This window comes from Pseudophryne corroboree (assembly GCF_028390025.1).
Source record: "Pseudophryne corroboree isolate aPseCor3 chromosome 3 unlocalized genomic scaffold, aPseCor3.hap2 SUPER_3_unloc_41, whole genome shotgun sequence".
NCBI lineage: Eukaryota > Metazoa > Chordata > Amphibia > Anura > Myobatrachidae > Pseudophryne > Pseudophryne corroboree.
Window position 1 is genome coordinate 805409 of NW_026967532.1, and position 18036 is coordinate 823444.

The window sequence follows — 18036 nt, forward strand, 5'->3', positions numbered from 1 at the left end:
TAACATCCCTTCAATCCAAATTACTAGACATGGAGGGTCGGCTGCGTAGAAATAATATGCGATTTGTGGGCCTGCCGGAGAAGGAGGAGGGCTCCCAGCCTAAGGTCTTCCTGGAGTCATGGCTTAAGGAACTGTATGGCGCTGAATCCTTCACGGCACAGTTTACAGTGGAGCGTGCACACCGGATACCATCTCGTCCTCTACCTCCTGGTGCCCCTCCGCGCACCTTCGCCAAATTTCTGCATTATAAGGACCGTGACTCGGTCCTCCGGTTGGGACGCACAAAAGGCCCCCTTACCAGGAACGGGGTTACCATGTCTGCTTTTCCTGATTTTGCCGTGGACGTCCAGAAGGATCGAGCCCAGTTTATGCCTATCAAGAGGCGCCTCAGAGACCTGAATCTCTCCTATTCTATGCTCTTCCCCTCCCGACTCCGGGTGGTAGCGGACGGGGAAACCAAATTCTTCAATTCCCCCAGAGAGGCGGCCCAATGGCCCTGGATTGAGGCCCTACACTGTCTAATGATCGGTTGGGACCACCAGAGGCATCTACCCATTGTCCAGGGAGCCCCCCCTTGGCGTTGGTGGCTCAGGACTTTTCTTTCTCTTGATCGCTTGACTTTGGTTAAGGGTTTTGTTTAGTATTTAGCCCTTGGGAGATAGAAACGGTAGTTTGGGATTTAAGTATGCCGAAGTTAGGGGTGGTATACGGGGAGGGGGGGAGAGTTCAGCGAACAGCTTGTTGTTGTGCCTTACACAAGTTTTTTTCTTTCTATAGTTTATTTTTCTCATGCTTAAATTTGTTTTGGAGTACATTCATTTTGATGTGGGAAGTATGTCTGATGCATTGGATACTGTCGATTAAGAATCAGGGATTGAGTAGTATAACACTGTTATTACCCTCACTAACAATTTCCAGGAATATTCGCTGGACTGTATCTTTAGGTTACTACATAGAATATTACCAGATCTATGGCTAATTTGAAATTTCTGACATGGAATGTTCGAGGTTTAAATAAGATAAAGCGTTCCTTAGTATTAACTACACTTCGGAAATATGGCCCGGATGTTGCATGTCTCTGCGAGACTCACTTGGAGGGGAATAGGTTACTGTCACTTAGAAGACCCTGGGTGGGCTGGGCCTATCACGCTTCTCACTCCTCTTCCTCCAGGGGTGTGTCAATCCTGATAAAGAAATCGGTCCAATTTGAGCTGGTATCGGTCAAGACTGATAACTACGGTCGATTTGTGTTCCTTGAATGTAGACTAAGTTCCCAACCCTACTACATACTGGCGGTTTATATCCCCCCCCCCCCCATTCTCGTACGATATACTACAGCAAGCCGCTTCATTCATAGCCTCCTCTCCGGACACCCCGGTAATCTGCTTGGGTGACTTTAACAATGTCATGAATTTAGCTTTAGACAGATGGCGCTCTCCGCAGGCTGCTGGGGTCCGCTCTAGTCCTACTAAATTTGCTGATTTTCTGAATAATTTGCAGTGGGTGGATGTGTGGAGAGCTCGGCACCCTACGACTAGACAGTTTTCATGCTTCTCTGGCACGCATGGTTCGTTCTCCAGGATCGATCTGACCCTACTCTCCCCCGTTCTTCTCCCTAGGGTGGTTGACGTCCAGTACGAGGCCCGGGGTATATCTGATCCCTCCCCTATGGTGTTGACTCTCGCTATGGTGAGCCAGAGGGGTCAATCTTATTGGAAACTGCATCCATCCTGGCTGCTGCAAATAGGTGACTGCTCTGACCAGGTGACTCAGTGGGAGGGATACTTTACTGACAATGTAGGCTCGGCCCCCGGAACAGTGGTTTGGGATTCATTTAAGGCATTCTTAAGGGGAACGTATATTAGACGTATTTCTGCCCTCAAAATGTCCTGCAGGGGGAGAGAGAGCCCTTGAGAGTGACGCCAGGGATTTGGAATCTAGGTACTTGGTGGATGGCACCCCTGCGCTGAAGGTACGCTGGCTGGCGGCCCAGTCGGCATGGGTGGCTCATCTGTCTGATAAAAACTTGCGCTCACTTCTATTTCAGGCTACTAATATTTACATGCAGGGCGATAGGCCAGGTGGCCTGTTGGCTCGATTGGTGCACAGTGACCGCCCAGGTTCTAAAATTGCTCAGATGACCGGTAGCGATGGCGCCCTTGTGAACACCACGCTGGAAATTGCGCAGCTATTCCGCTCCTACTATGCTGAGGTCTACAGTTCACAACTGGTAGACTCGACATCAGACCTCTCCGCTTACTTAAGTAATATTCCCCTACCCACACTCCCACCGGAGGCCTCTGAGATGCTGGAGGCACCCTTAACTCTGGAAGAGGTAACAGCGGCTATTGGCTTGTCTCCCAGCGGCAAGGCACCGGGCTATGACGGCATCCCCTCAGAGGTATACAAGACCCACATTGATTTCTTCGGTCCTAGGCTTCACGCCCTGTATTCTGATATTTTTGTTACTGATCAACTTCCCCCCTCTATGGCGGAGGCGATTATTATAGTTATCCCGAAGCCCGGAAAAGACCCTAGATCCCCAGAATCCTATAGACCGATATCATTGATTCCCACTGATGCTAAGATCCTGGCAAAGATTTTAGCAGTTCGACTCAACACCGTAATTACTTCCATTATCCACTCCGACCAGACCGGCTTTATGCCAGGGATGTCCACTTCTATTAACCTACGTAGATTATATACCATCTTACAAATCCCATATGACTTCCCCTCTGACTCGGTAGTGGTCTCGCTGGATGACGCCAAGGCATTTGACAGTATCGAGTGGTCCTATCTATGGGAGGTCATGACAGCTATGGGTTTCGGGCCTAATTTTATAAAATGGATTAAATTGCTTTATCAGCACCCGACTGCCAGAATCTTAGTGAATGGCTATATCTCTCCCTCGTTCCGCCTGTTTCGCGGGACCAGGCAGGGATGTCCTCTGTCCCCAACCTTGTTTGCCCTGGCCATCGAACCCTTGGCCTGTCTAATAAGGTCCCACCCAGGCGTGGTGGGCATTCATACTGGCCCTCGTGAGGATAGGATTGCCCTTTACGCTGACGACATGCTGTTGTTTCTGCAGGATTACACCAGGTCTATGCCTACAGTGTTGCAATTGATTGAGGAGTTCGGTGTATATTCAGGCCTTCATATTAACTGGTCTAAGTCCTCTATTATGCCTGTGATTGGCTCCCCCCCGCTGCTCCTAAAATCTCCCTACCGCTATGTTGGACGGCGAAATTTAAATATCTTGGGATTCAGATAACCAATGACCCCTCTGACTTTACACCTTTGAACCTTGATCCGATCATGCAACAAATTACTCGTAAATCCAAGACTTGGTGTAAGCTTCAATTGACTGTATCTGGCAGGGTCAGCCTCGTAAAAATGATAATACTACCTAAGATTCTATATGTGGTTCTGCAATCCCCTGTATATATTCATCTAGCCTTCTTTAGAAAATTGAATAGTGTCCTGTCTTCTTTAATATGGGCTAACAAACGTCCTAGAATACAGCTGAACACTCTCACCAGGCTGCGCAGCGACGGAGGTCTGGCCTTGCCAAACTTTCAGATGTACTACTATGCCGCTCAGCTGTCTCATATTAGTGCATGGGTGCAGGATACTGGCGTCACTTCTCTACACTGGGTATTTATACAATGCTACTTCCCCGACTTATCCCCCCTGCAGGTGTTGCTGAGTGGGAGCTTGGCCCGGTTCCTCCCTCCTCTTATCTACCAAGCCATGAAGGTGTGGCAGGCACTAAAAATAATTTTGAAATTTGATGGATTGGACCCGGACACCCCCCTCTGGTATTCTAAATGGCTCCCTGAACTGTATGCGCTCGAGGGGAGGGAAGTTTGAGCCCCTAAATCAGTGATTTCCATAAATCACCTTTATACGGATAATACGCTCAAATCCTTCCAACAACTAAAAGATGAGTTTCATTTGCCTAATTCCTATTTTTTTAGATACCTCCAGCTCAGACATGCCTTGCAGTCCCAATTCGCCAATTCCCCCCCTAAAATTATACAATTTCCCATTAAGACCTTTGTAAGTATGCTGGGTCGAGTTAAGATGATTTCCCGTGCTTATGGTTATCTACTCGCCAAACTCCATATAGATCCTTTGACACGTCTCCGTGTCAAATGGGAGCAGGATCTGGGCCCCATAGATGAAGAGAACTGGGCCCTTGCTTTGGAAACTCCGTGCACGGTTACCAAATCCATCAGGTATCAACAGATACATTACTTCCTTTTGCATAGAATATATATGACCCCGGCCAGACTGGCCAAATTCGGGACGGGTCGTGTGGGTGACTGCCCTAAGTGTGGGATGACTGCAGGTACTTTTTGGCACCTCATTTGGGATTGTCCGGTGTTGCGGGCTTTCTGGGCGGGGGTCGGATCCATTCTGGGGAACACAGGGGTGGACGAGGCCATGCTTACTCCGCAATTTTGCATCCTGGGAATGGGTGGTTCTGACTTTGTGTCTAGTCCAGAGGGCCTATATTCTCGCAACATATGTGCATTGGCGAAGGTGAGCATTGCGAGGCTATGGATGGCCCCTAAGGGCCCTACACTCCCCGCTCTTAAGGCACGAATAAACAACACTGTTTTTAAGGAACGTTACATTTATATGAAACATAATGCCTCCGCTAAATTTGAAAGAATTTGGTCTCCATGGCTGGAATCCATATACTCCGTCCCAGACCCTACAACTTAATGGTGATAGGGTTACTAACAGGTCCTGGATTTGCCAAGTTATGATCTTCTAGGGCCATAGGCTTCCTTCTCACCCAATGGGTTGTGAATGAGAGAGTGGCTCTGTGCCCAGCTGGACAGGGTAGGAGTTAGAGTGCTAGTATCCCCCAATGCGTCCTCTTCCCCATAATGTTTTTTGTCTCTTTGTTTTTTTATATTTTTATTTCTGGGGTTCTCTGTGTTTGGTTTCTGATTGTTTTCTTCTTTTTTAAAGGGTTTTACTCGGACGGGTTGTCCGTAAGTGTTATATTTGAGGGGGGGGGGGGGGGGGGGGGACAAAATAAAGTATAATGTGATTTCATGAATACTAGAGTGTACGGATTATGCAAAATAATGGTATATATAACTGTACATTCCTATGCGCCTATGAGCAAATTACAGTTTGAAAATAAGTCGAAAGTGAATGCTGTTCCCCGATGAGGACATGTCATTACGTGTTTAATGTGTTCCTGTTATGCAATGTCTGTATGCAAACTACTCTCCTTTGAAATAAAAATACTTTATTTAAAAAAAAAAAATACAACAACCCTAATTCCCCTACAATAAAAAAACTAAAAAAACATTTGAACAGACATAAATAATAATTAAAAAAAATATACACACACGAATTAAGAAATAAGAGGAAGTCACATGATGTAATTGCAGCTTCCTGCCAGGCCACTGCCCCCATTCCACAGAAACGCACTGATATAAAACGTCTGCCACTATTTATTTACACAGAAAGAGACCCCCCCCCCCCCCCGTAATATCACCCACTATTCACATGAGCTGTCACATTGGACATAGCCAAAATTACAGCGTGTGTACACACCAGACGGGATATTTATACACAGCAACACGGATATTATGTGGACACAAAAGTAACACTACAAGTGACACATTAACAGGAAATTATATCCATCACCATAGCGACAATTATCTGATAATAATATAATACACAGACACATAAAAAGACTCAACGGAAATCTTCTTTTTACATGACTTTATTTCATATCTTTAATACACAGATTTTTCTCTATATTTTAAACTTAAAATATACTTTACTCTGCACAACAGCCTATGGGGGTCATTCAGACCCAACCGCAATAGTGGCCCGCAGCAGTTTGCTGGTGATGGAAAAATATGCATGCCCAGCGGCCACGCAGACACACACATTGCGGTTGCATCCCTGAGGGGTGAACGCGGGTGGGCCGGAACCATTTTGTGGGGGCTGCGTGATGTCACATCTGCATTCATCTCTGATTAACCCCCTATAAGCTTCCAGAGTGCACCTCATATCTCATCTTTTCCAAGTTACTACAAATGATATGAGATTGGTAGCAGCACTACTTTCAGGATTATTACACAGAAAACACATAAAGGCTGACACAGCAAATAACAGTAACACACACAAGGGATTAATTAGAAATAAGGAAGCATAATCATCATTATGTCTAATTATCAACTGGTTCTGTGCGGGACCCATACACCTCGTTACTGCCTCCAGCAGCCCCTGGTACTGCACTGCGGCCACCCACCCTGTCTCCCCCCACTACTGTCACCGCCCTGTCTCCCCCCACTACTGTCACCCGTCCTGTCTATCCCCACTGCTGTCAACCACCCTGGCTCCCCCCACTACTGCCACCTACCCTGTCTCCCCCCACTACTGCCACCCACCCTGTCTATCCCCACTACTGCCACCCTCCACAAATGCCACCGCCCTGTCTCCCTCCACTAATTCCATTTGCCCTGTCTCCCCCCACTACTGCTACCCACCCTGTCTCCCCCCACACTACTGCCACCGCCCTGCCTCCCTCCACTAATGCCACTCACCCTGCCTCACCCCCACTACTGCCACCCACCCCGTCCCCTCCCCACTACTGCCACCCGCCCTGTCTCCTTTCCACTACTTCCACCACCTTGTCTCCCCCTCTGACACCTTAACTCTGCTTGAGGAAAAGATTCTCACACAGACACTGCCTCCTGCAGTCCCCACTACTGCCAGCCACCCTGAGTACCCCCTCAGCTCTGCTTGGGGATAATATTACCCAGACAGTGCCACCGATACAGCAATAGTGCCACCCACCCTGTCTCCCCTCTGACATCTCAGCACTGCTTGGGGTTTCTTGGTATTGCTGGTAACAGTCCATCTGCAGATGGAAGCAAGTAGGACAGTAAGGAGGCAGAAGCTGCTTCTGGTACCATGGACCCTGGTCATGTAGGGCTGGGAGAGTCAGTCAGATTATGTAATGGAGTCACCATCTTACAGGCAGCCGGTGGAGGGAACAGAGAATGGGTGTTATGTGGCGTCTGGTTGGTAGTAAAGCTGAGTTGTAGCCCTGCCGTTTATTGGTGAGCTTCTATCATAAGGACCTGTTTCACCAGGACTGAGTCACAGCCAACTGGCATCACCCATACCTGGAGCTCAGCTAGACAACCATTTAGGATTGGTACTGGCTTCTCAGTACCCGCAGTAAAAGACAGGTCATCTGCACAGCAGTGGTAGATGATGGCATGACATCTGATTATTTCACCCTGCGGTTGCATGTATATTGCAAAAAGCATAGGAGATAGGATAAGAACCTTGAAGAACAACGCATGGCAATGAGAAGTATACTCCAGAAGATTAAAATGGTTCCTCACCTGAGTGATGTCTATTGTGTGCAACAAGCGCTGATTTATTTCTCAGAGTATGGAAATGGCTTCTCACCTGTGTGACTTGTGTGATGTGTAATAAGTTGTGATTTCTGTGTAAAACATTTCCCGCACTGTGAGCAAGAAAAATAAGATTTTACTCACCAGTAAATCTATTTCTCGTAGTCCGTAGTGGATGCTGGGGACTCCGTAAGGACCATGGGGAATAGACGAGCTCCGCAGGAGATAGGGCATTCTAGAAAAGAATTAGGACTACTGGTGTGCACTGGCTCCTCCCTCTATGCCCCTCCTCCAGACCTCAGTTAAGGAAACTGTGCCCGGAAGAGCTGACATTATAAGGAAAGGATTTGGAACCCAGGATAAGACTCATACCAGCCACACCAATCACACCGTATAACTCGTGATACGCAAACCCAGTTAACAGTATGAAACAATTACAACCATCAGACAACCAGATGTAACATAACATAACCCTTTATTAAGCAATAACTATATACAAGTATTGCAGAAGAAGTCCGCACTTGGGACGGGCGCCCAGCATCCACTGCTGACTAGGAGAAATAGATTTACCGGTGAGTAAAATCTTATTTTCTCTAACGTCCTAAGTGGATGCTGGGGACTCCATAAGGACCATGGGGATTATACCAAAGCACCCAAACGGGCGGGAGAGTGCGGATGACTCTGCAGCACCGAGTGAGCCAACTCAAGGTCCCCTCAGCCAGGGTATCAAACCTGTAGAACTTTGCAAATGTGTTTGATCCCGACCAAGTAGCTGCTCAGCAAAGTTGTAATGCAGAGACACCTCGGGCAGCCGCCCAAGAAGAGCCCACCTTCCTTGTGGAATTGGCCTTTACTGATTTTGGCAGCGGCAATCCAGCCGCAGAATGAGCCAGCTGAATCGTGTTACAGATCCAGCGAGCAATAGTCTGCTTTGAAGCAGGAGCACCCAACTTGTTGGATGCATACAGGACAAACAGCGACTCCGTTTTCCTGACCTTAGCCGTTCTGGCCACATAAATCTTCAAAGCCCGCACTACATCTAGTAACTCGGAATTCTCCAAGTCCCTTGTAGCCACAGGCACCACAATGGGTAGGTTCATATGAAAAGATGACACCACCTTGGGCAGAAATTGTGGACGCGTCCGCAATTCTGCCCTGTCCATATGAAAAACCAGATAGGGGCTTTTATGTGACAAAGCAGCCAATTCCGATACACGCCTGGCTGAAGCCAGAGCTAGCAGCATAACCACCTTCCACGTGAGATATTTTAACTCCACTGTTCTTAGTGGTTCAAACCAGTGTGATTTTAGGAAACTCAACACCACGTTAAGATCCCAAGGTGCCACTGGAGGCACAAACGGGGGCTGTATATGCAAGCACTCCCTTCACAAAGGTCTGAACTTCAGGAAGAGCTGCCAGTTCTTTTTGAAAGAAAATGGATAGGGCTGAAATCTGGACCTTAATGGATCCCAATTTTAGGCCCAAAGACACTCCCGATTGTAGGAAGTGAAGGAATCGGCCCAGCTGGAATTCCTCTGTAGGAGCCTTCCGGGCTTCACACCAAGCAACATATTTTCGCCATATACGGTGATAATGCTTAGATGTTACATCCTTCCTAGCCTTAATAAGCGTAGGAATAACCTCATCCGGAATCCCCTTTTCTGCTAGGATCCGGCGTTCAACCGCCATGCCGTCAAACGCAGCCTCGGTAAGTCTTGGAACAAACAGGGCCCCTGTTGTAACAGATCCTGTCTTAAGGGCAGAGGCCATGGGTCCTCTGTGAGCATTTCTTGCAGATCCGGATACCAAACCCTTCTTGGCCAATCCGGAACAATGAGAATTGTTCTCACTCCTCTTTTTCTTATGATTCTCAATACCTTGGGTATGAGAGGAAGAGGGGGAAATACATAAACCGACTGGAACACCCACGGTGTTACTAGTGCGTCCACAGCAATCGCCTGAGGGTCTCTTGACCTGGCGCAGTACCGCTGTCGTTTTTTTGTTCAGTCGGGACGCCATCATGTCCACTTGTGGCAGTTCCCACCGGTCTATGACCTGTGTGAAGACTTCTGGATGAAGTCCCCATTCTCCCGGGTGGAGGTCGTGTCTGCTGAGGAAGTCTGCCTCCCAGTTGTCCACTCCCGGGATGAACACTGCTGATAGTGCTTTTACGCGATCCTCCGCCCAACGAAGAATCCTGGTGGCTTCTGTCATCGCCACCCTGCTCCTTGTGCCGCATCTTGACGGTTTATATGAGCCACTGCGGTGATGTTGTCTGATTGAATCAGCACCGATTTGTCTTGAAGCAGGTTTACTGCCTGACTTAGGGCGTTGTATATGGCCCTTATTTCCAGAATGTTTATGTGCAGACAAGTCTCCTGACTTGACCACGGGCCTTGGAAATTTCTTCCCTGTGTGACTGCTCCCCACCCTCGGAGGCTTGCATCGGTGGTCACCAGGAACCAGTCCTGAATGCCGAATCTTCGGCCCTCGAGAAGGTGAGCACTCTGCAGCCACCACAGAAGAGACACCCTTGCCCTTGGGGATAGGGTGATCAACCGATGCATCTGTAGATGTGATCCGGACCACTTGTCCAACAGATCCCATTGAAAGGTCCTTGCATGGAACCTTCCAAAGGGAATGGCCTCGTATGACGCCACCATCTTTCCTAGGACTCGCGTGCACTGATGCACAGACACCTGTCTTGGCTTCAATAATTCTCTGACCAGGGTCATGAGTTCCTGTGCCTTCTCCGTCGGGAGATACACCCTCTTCTGGTCTGTGTCCAGAATCATGCCCAGGAAAGGCAGACAAGTCATAGGGATCAACTGCGACTTTGGGAGATTTAGAACCCAGCCGTGTTGCTGCAACACTTCCTGAGAGCGTGCTACACTGATCAGCAACTGTTCCCTGGACCTCGCCTTTATAAGGAGATCGTCCAAGTATGGGATAATTGTGATTCCCTGCTTCCGCAGGATCACCATCATTTTTGCCATTACCTTGGTAAATATCCTCGGTGCCGTCGAGAGACCAAACAGCAGCGTCTGGAATTGGTAGTGACAATCTTGTACCACAAATCTGAGGTACTCTTGATGAGGTGGATAAATCGGGACATGCAGGTAAGCATCCTTTATGTCCAGCTACACCATAAAATCCCCTTCTTCCAGGCTCGCAATGACCGCTCTTATCGATTCCACCTTGAACTTGAACCGTTTCAGGTAAACGTTCAGGGATTTTAAGTTCAGAATGGGCCTGACCGATCCGTCTGGCTTCGGTACCACAAATAACGTGGAATAATACCCTCTCCCCCGTTGCAGGGGGGGGGGACCTCCACCACCACCTGCTGGATGTACAATTTCTGGATCGCCGCTAGTACCAACTCCCTTTCTATGGGGGATGTCGGCAGAGCCGATGTTAGGAAGCGGCGAGGAGGCGTCTCCTCGAATTCCAGCCTGTACCCCTGAGATACTATCTGTAAAACCCAGGGATCTGCTTGTGAGCAAACCCACTGGTGGCTGAAATTTCGGAGACGCGCCCCAACCGACCCTGGCTCCACCTGTGGAGCCCCAGCGTCATGCGGGGGACTTAGTTGAAGCCGGGGAGGACTTCTGTTCCTGGGAACTAGCTGTGTTATGCAGCTTCCTTCCTCTACCCTTGCTTCTGGCAAGAAAGGATGCACCTCGGACTTTCTTACCCTTCTGTGAACGAAAGGACTGCATCTGATAATACGGTGCTTTCTTATGTTGTGATGGAATAAATGTTAAAAAATTTGACTTCCCAGCCGTAGCTGTGGCCACTAGGTCCGACAGACCTTCCCCAAATAATTCCACACCCTTGTAAGGTAAAACCTCCATGTGCCGCTTAGAGTCGGCATCACCTGTCCACTGTCGAGTCCATAGGCCCCTTCTGGCTGAAATCGACATAGCATTTATTCTAGAGCTCAGCATGGCAATATTCCTCTGAGCATCTCTCATATACAGGACAGTGTCTTTGATATGCCCCAATGTCAGTATTATAGTATCCTTGTCCAGTGTATCCATTTCTTCGGATAACATGTCAGCCCATGCTGCTACTGCACTACACATCCATGCCAACGCAATGGCCGGTCTAAGAACGGTACCAGAATGTGTGTATATGGACCTAAGGATAGCTTCCTGCTTTCTATCTGCAGCATCTTTTAAGGCTGCCGTATCCTGTGACAGTAGGGCCACCTTTTTTGACAAGCATGTCAGCGCTTTGTCTACCCTTGGGGCGGATTCCCAGCGTAACCTGTCCGTTGGCGGGAAGGGGTACGCCATTAGCATCCTTTTAGGGATCAGCAGTTTCTTATCTGGTGATTCCCAAGCTCTCTCACGTAGCTCATTTAATTCATGAGACGGGGGAAAGGTCACCACTTGTCTCTTTTCCCCAAACATATTAACCCTCTTGTCAGGGACAGGGCTCTCCTCGGAGATGTGTAACACCTCCTTCATAGCTATAATCATATAACGTATAGCTTTGGCCATTTTAGGTTGTAACCTGGCCTCCTCATCATCGACGCTGGAGTCGGACTCCGTGTCGATATCTGTGTCAACAACCTGGGATAGTGGATGCTTTTGAGACCCTGACGGCCCCTGCGTAGTAGGATCAGGCAAGGGCTGAGACCCAGACTGTCCCAAGGCTTCTGCTTTATCCAGCCTTTTGTGTAAGGAATTAACATTCTCATTTAAAACCTTCCACATATCCATCCAATCCGGTGTCGGCAACACCACACTCGTTTCCTCTTGCTCCGCCTCCACATAGCCTTCCTCGTCAAACATGTCGACACACGCGTACCGACACACCATACACACAGGGAAAGCTCTTTTGAAGACAATTCCCCCACCAGGCCCTTTGGGGAAACAGAGAGAGAGTTTGCCAGTACACACCCCAGCGCTATATAACCCAGGAACAAACACAGTACCTCAGTGTTTACCCAGTAGCTGCTGTAATATCTGTTTTGCGCCTAAATTTGTGTGCCCCCCCCCCTCTTTTTCACCCCTCTACCGTGATTCTACAGGGGAGAGTCTGGAGAGCTTCCTTCCAGCGGAGCTTTGAAGAGAAAATGGCGCTGGTGAGTACTGAGGAAGAAGCCCCGCCACTTTCTGGCGGCTTTCTGTCCCGCGTTTTTGTGTGTAAAAAATGGCGGGGGCTCATGCAGACATACAGTGCCTACCTGTATGTCTACAAAACTATTTTCAAAGGTACCTTATTGCTGCCCAGGGCGCCCCCCCTGCGCCCTGCACCCTACAGTGACCGGAGTGTGTGGTGTGCTGTGGGAGCAATGGCGCACAGCTGCAGTGCTGTGCGCTACCTTATCTGAAGACAGGAGTCTTCTGCCACCGATTTCAACTCCACGCCGTGCTTCTTGCTTCTGGCTCTGCGAGGGGGGCGGCGGCGCGGCTCCGGGATCGGACCGCCAATGGTCAGTACCTGTGTTCGATCCCTCTGGAGCTAATGGTGTCCAGTAGCCTAAGAAGCGCAATCTATCCAGCAGTTGGTAAGGTTTGTTTATCTCCCCTCAGTCCCACGTAGCAGAGAGTCTGTTGCCAGCAGAATGCTCTCTGAAAATAATAAAACCTAACAAAATACTTTTCTTCTCAGCAAGCTCAGGAGAGCCCACTAAGTTGCACCCTTCTCGTTCTGGCACAGATGCTAACTGAGGTCTGGAGGAGGGACATAGAGGGAGGAGCCAGTGCACACCAGTAGTCCTAATTCTTTTCTACAGTGCCCTATCTCCTGCGGAGCCCGCCTATTCCCCATGGTCCTTACGGACTCCCCAGCATCCACTTAGGACGTTAGAGAAATGGCTTCTCACCTGTGTGACTTCTCTCATGGTTTCTAAGATCTGATTTGTGTGCAGAACATTTCCCACACTCAGAACATGGAAATATATTCTCACCTGTGTGACTTCTGTAATGAGTAACAAGTTGTGATTTCCATCTAACACATTTCCCACACTCAGAGCAAGAAAATGGCTTCTCACCTGTGTGACTTCTCTGATGTAGAACAAGATGTGATTTCTGGGAAAAACATTTCCCACACTCAGAGCAAGAAAACGGCCTCTCACCTGTGTGACTTCTCTGATGTAGAACAAGATGTGATTTCTGGGAAAAACATTTCCCACACTCAGAACATGGAAATATATTCTCACCTGTGTGACTTCTGTAATGAGTAAGAAGTTGTGATTTCCATCTAACACATTTTCCACACTCAGAGCAAGAAAATGGCTTCTCACCTGTGTGACTTCGCTGATGTGTAACAAGTGGTGATTTCTGGGAAAAACATTTCCCGCACTCAGAGCAAGAAAATGGCTTCTCACCTGTGTGACTTCTCTGATGTAGAACAAGATGTGATTTCTGGGAAAAACATATCCCACACTCAGAGCAAGAAAACGGCCTCTCACCTGTGTGACTTCTCTGATGTAGAACAAGATGTGATTTCTGGGAAAAACATTTCCCACACTCAGAGCAAGAAAACGGCTTCTCACCTGTGTGACTTCTCTGATGTATAACAAGATGCGATTTCCGTGCAAAACATTTCCCACACTCAGAACATGGAAATGGCTTCTCACCTGTGTGACTTTTCTGATGTATAACAAGATCTGATTTATGTGCAAAAGATTTCCCATACTCTGAACATATCAGTGGCCTCTCACCTTCCTTACCTGTGTGTGGGTTAATACGCTTTGTGTTCTGTGTAAAACATTTGGCATCTATAGAACATGGAAACTCTGTATCTACGCTCAGAGCTGTAACAGATGCACCAATATCAGAGTGATCAGAAGAACATTTCCCAGGATCAGGGGGATTAGCTGATAGAGCTGGATGTATAATTGGGGTAATGGGGTTATCTCCTGGGGTTATATCCTGTCTACTGTCATTATCTTTTATGTCACAATCCGGGGATAACATTAGATGTCCTTCTGTGATATTCCTGCTTGTGTGTCCATCTGCTGGAAATAAAATACATTATGGAAATGTGACATTTTCTGTAACAATATTAATCTTGTAAACAATAGGAGAAGACGACTCTCTGGGACACTTAATTGTAAATGTGTGTGTATAATAAGACATAACTTTTAATGAAGGCTTTACAATATTGTGTCTCAGACTATCATTGTGTCCACCCTCCTGAGAACACTCACAATAACATATGTAATATTATAATAAGACTTAGATATATCTCTCTCTTGTACTGGTAACTAACCATGAAGTATAAATGGAGAGATGTAGTCACTCGCCAAGTCCTATGTCAGCACCAATGTAAAACAATGGATGGGGAACATATCGTATGAATTGGAGATTCTAGATGAACAATAACATCAGTCATATGAGCTGATGGATCAGAGAAATGTCTCCTAACGTTACTCCTGGAAGCATTGGTAAGGTAGCATTCCTTTATGTATGTGCTCATACGCTGGTAAGCCTGTACATGTGTTACTCACCCTTATATAAGGTATATTGCTACAGCAGAGTAGGTGTGGAACAAGGTACTTTACATGCAATACACCATATGATACCCTGTAATCATCATCATCTACTAGGCTATAATCCACTCTTACACCCCCATCATCAGTGTCTTACCTCTATAGTCTCAATAGTAATAAGGATGATGTGTGTACGGTAAGTATGATATAGAGAATTACATATCAGAATCTATACTGCGGCCGCCATACTTTTGCTTCTCATCCGCAAGCTACTGGCAGCAGTGAACATCTGAGAGAGAGTGCAGGGAAGACAGCAGAGTCTGATGAGAAAGAGATTGGATCTGCCTTTGCAGGGCTGTACCACACCTGTCACCCCTGTTAGTATATAAATTAATAAATAAGAGGGGCGTGGTCCATCCAGACGTACTTTCTGGAGCTCTCCTCACTAAGTGGCTTCTTACCTACCTACACAGCCAGGAAACCAGTGATGATATAAACTTAGACCCAGCAACGGGGAACACGATCCGACAGTGGCGTCCCCGTTGCTAGGCGCCGGCCGCACTGACGAGCGGACCCTCGGCGCCTAACAGTACCCCCCCCTTGAGGAGGGGTCAAGGAACCCCTAAATCCGGGTTTCTGAGGAAATTCTTGAAAAAATGCCCTTTTGAGCCTTGGGGCATGAAGGTCCTCATCTAGGACCCACGACCTTTCCTCAGGACCATAACCTCTCCAATGCACCAAAAAATAAAGCCGACCCCGGGATAACTTGGAATCGAGAACCTTCTCAACCAAGAACTCCTGCTGACCCTGTACATTAACTGGTGATCTCCCCTGAGATTTTTTACGAGGAAATCTGCTAGAAGAAACATATGGTTTGAGCAAAGAGCAATGGAAGGTATTTCCGATCCGTAAAGTTTTTGGTAACTGTAACCGGAAAGCAACTGGATTGACTTTTTTGATAATGAGAAATGGTCCAATAAATCTAGGACCCAATCTGGCTGAGGTTTGTCGAAGTTTGATATTGCGAGTCGACAACCACACCCTGTCTCCTACTTTAAAAGTGCACGGCCGCCGGAGCCTGTCAGAAATTTTTTTTTCCCTGAAAGCTGCTTTTCTGAGAGCCAGGTGCACTTTTTTCCAAATAAGTTTAAGATGAGAGGTCAGGGCCAGAGAGGAGACAGAGGAATGTTGAAAAAATGAATTAGCTCTGGGGTGGAAACCAAAAACTGCAAAAAATGGGGACACATTGGTGGAGGAATGACAGGCATTATTATAAGCAAACTCCGCCAATGGAAGAAACTCAGACCAGTCATTTTGGAGTTTGGCCGAGTACAAACGCAAATATTGTTTTAGGGATTGGTTCACTCGCTCAGTCTGTCCATTGGATTGCGGATGATAACCGGAGGTTAATGACAATTTCATTTTTAACGAAGCACAAAAAGACTTCCAAAATTGTGCAATGAATTGTGGACCCCTGTCAGAAACAATATCAGTGGGTAACCCATGGAGTCTGAAAACATGACGGAGGAACAAGACTGCCAATCCCTGGGCAGATGGCAATCGGGGAAGAGCAATAAAATGGGCCATCTTACTAAAACGGTCCACTACCACCCATATGACTCGGCATCCAGCTGACAGAGGGAGATCCACCACAAAATCCATGGAGATATGCGACCATGGCCTAAGAGGAACATTCAAGGGCATAAGTTGACCAATAGGCAAAGAACGGGGAACTTTATGCTGTGCACAGACCTGACACGAAAAAACAAACTCTTTAATGTCTTTAGAAAGACCAGGCCACCACACTGAGCGGGATACCAATTCCAAAGTTTTAGCGACTCCCAGATGCCCTGCAACTTTGCTATCATGAAATTCCTCCAAAACAGTTGCTCTCAAAAACTCAGGAACAAAAAGACGACCAGCAGGAGTATTTCCCGGAGCTTGATGTTGAAGCAGCTTCAATTGGGAAAAAACATCCTGTGTGAGACCTGCCTGAATGAATGAAGGCGGAAGTATGGGAGTAACAGGACTGTTGTCTTGAACGGGAAGAAAACTGCGTGAGAGGGCATCAGCCTTGGTATTCTTGGAACCAGGTCTGAAGGTGATAATGAATTTGAAACGAGTAAAAAATAAAGCCCAACGAGCCTGTCGGGCATTCAGTCGCTTAGCTGATTCAATGTATTGAAGATTTTTGTGATCAGTCAAAACTGAAATGGTATGGGTCGCTCCTTCAAGCCAATGTCTCCACTCCTCAAAAGCCCATTTAATAGCCAGCAACTCCCGGTTACCAACATCGTAGTTGGATTCTGCAGATGAGAATTTCCTGGACATAAAGGCACAAGGATGTAACTCAAGGGAATCTGGATCCTTCTGAGAAAGGATAGCCCCTACTCCAACCTCCGAGGCATCAACCTCAACAATGAAAGGCAATTCTGGGTTGGGATGTCTAAGGACAGGTGCTGAGACAAAGGCTTGTTTCAAGGCCTGAAAAGATACTTTAGCTTCACATGACCAATTGGTAGGATCTGCTCCCTTCTTAGTAAGTGCCACAATGGGAGCAACTAGGTCAGAGAAAGAGTGAATAAACCTTCTATAGTAGTTTGCAAACCCTAAAAAGCGCTGAATTGCTTTTAAGTTGGTGGGTTGCGCCCAACTAAGGATGGCTTGGAGCTTCTTTGGTTCCATTCGGAATCCCCGAGGGGAAATAATGTACCCTAAAAAGGATACCTCCGTGACATGAAATTCACATTTCTCCAGCTTGGCATATAAGTGATTTTCACGTAATTTCTTTAGCACCTGACGCACCTGGGTAACATGTTGTTCTACAGAGTCAGAATATATCAAAATGTCGTCTAAATAGACCACGACGAATCTTCCCAGAAACTCACGGAGCACATCATTAATGAGATCCTGAAAAACTGCCGGAGCGTTAGATAGGCCGAATGGCATGACCAGATACTCATAGTGGCCTGACTGAGTACTGAATGCCGTTTTCCACTCATCCCCTGACCTGATTCTAATGAGGTTATATGCTCCTCTCAGGTCAATCTTAGAAAAAATAACAGCCGAACGTAGCTGATCAAAGAGGACAGAGATCAGCGGCAGGGGGTAAGTATTCTTTACTGAGATCTTATTCAGCGCTCTAAAGTCAATGCAGGGTCTGAGGGAACCATCCTTCTTCTCTAC

General features: G+C 47.3%; 2 protein-coding genes and 1 long non-coding RNA gene across 3 annotated transcripts in view; 2 read left to right on the forward strand and 1 right to left on the reverse strand.

Annotated features, from left to right (window-relative positions):
* The window catches only part of LOC134984235 (uncharacterized), a 379662-nt gene that overhangs the window by 227222 nt on the left and 134404 nt on the right, over window positions 1-18036 (forward strand). The window lies entirely within an intron of this gene.
* The window catches only part of LOC134984229 (oocyte zinc finger protein XlCOF22-like), a 130793-nt gene that overhangs the window by 52649 nt on the left and 60108 nt on the right, over window positions 1-18036 (forward strand). The gene's annotated exons all lie outside the window — the stretch shown is intronic.
* Window positions 13186-14128, reverse strand: LOC134984234 (gastrula zinc finger protein XlCGF17.1-like; the record flags this gene model as incomplete). The annotated part of the gene is made up of 1 exon (XM_063949860.1): window positions 13186-14128. A coding segment is annotated over one exon (909 nt), but the record flags the coding sequence as incomplete, so codon positions are not given.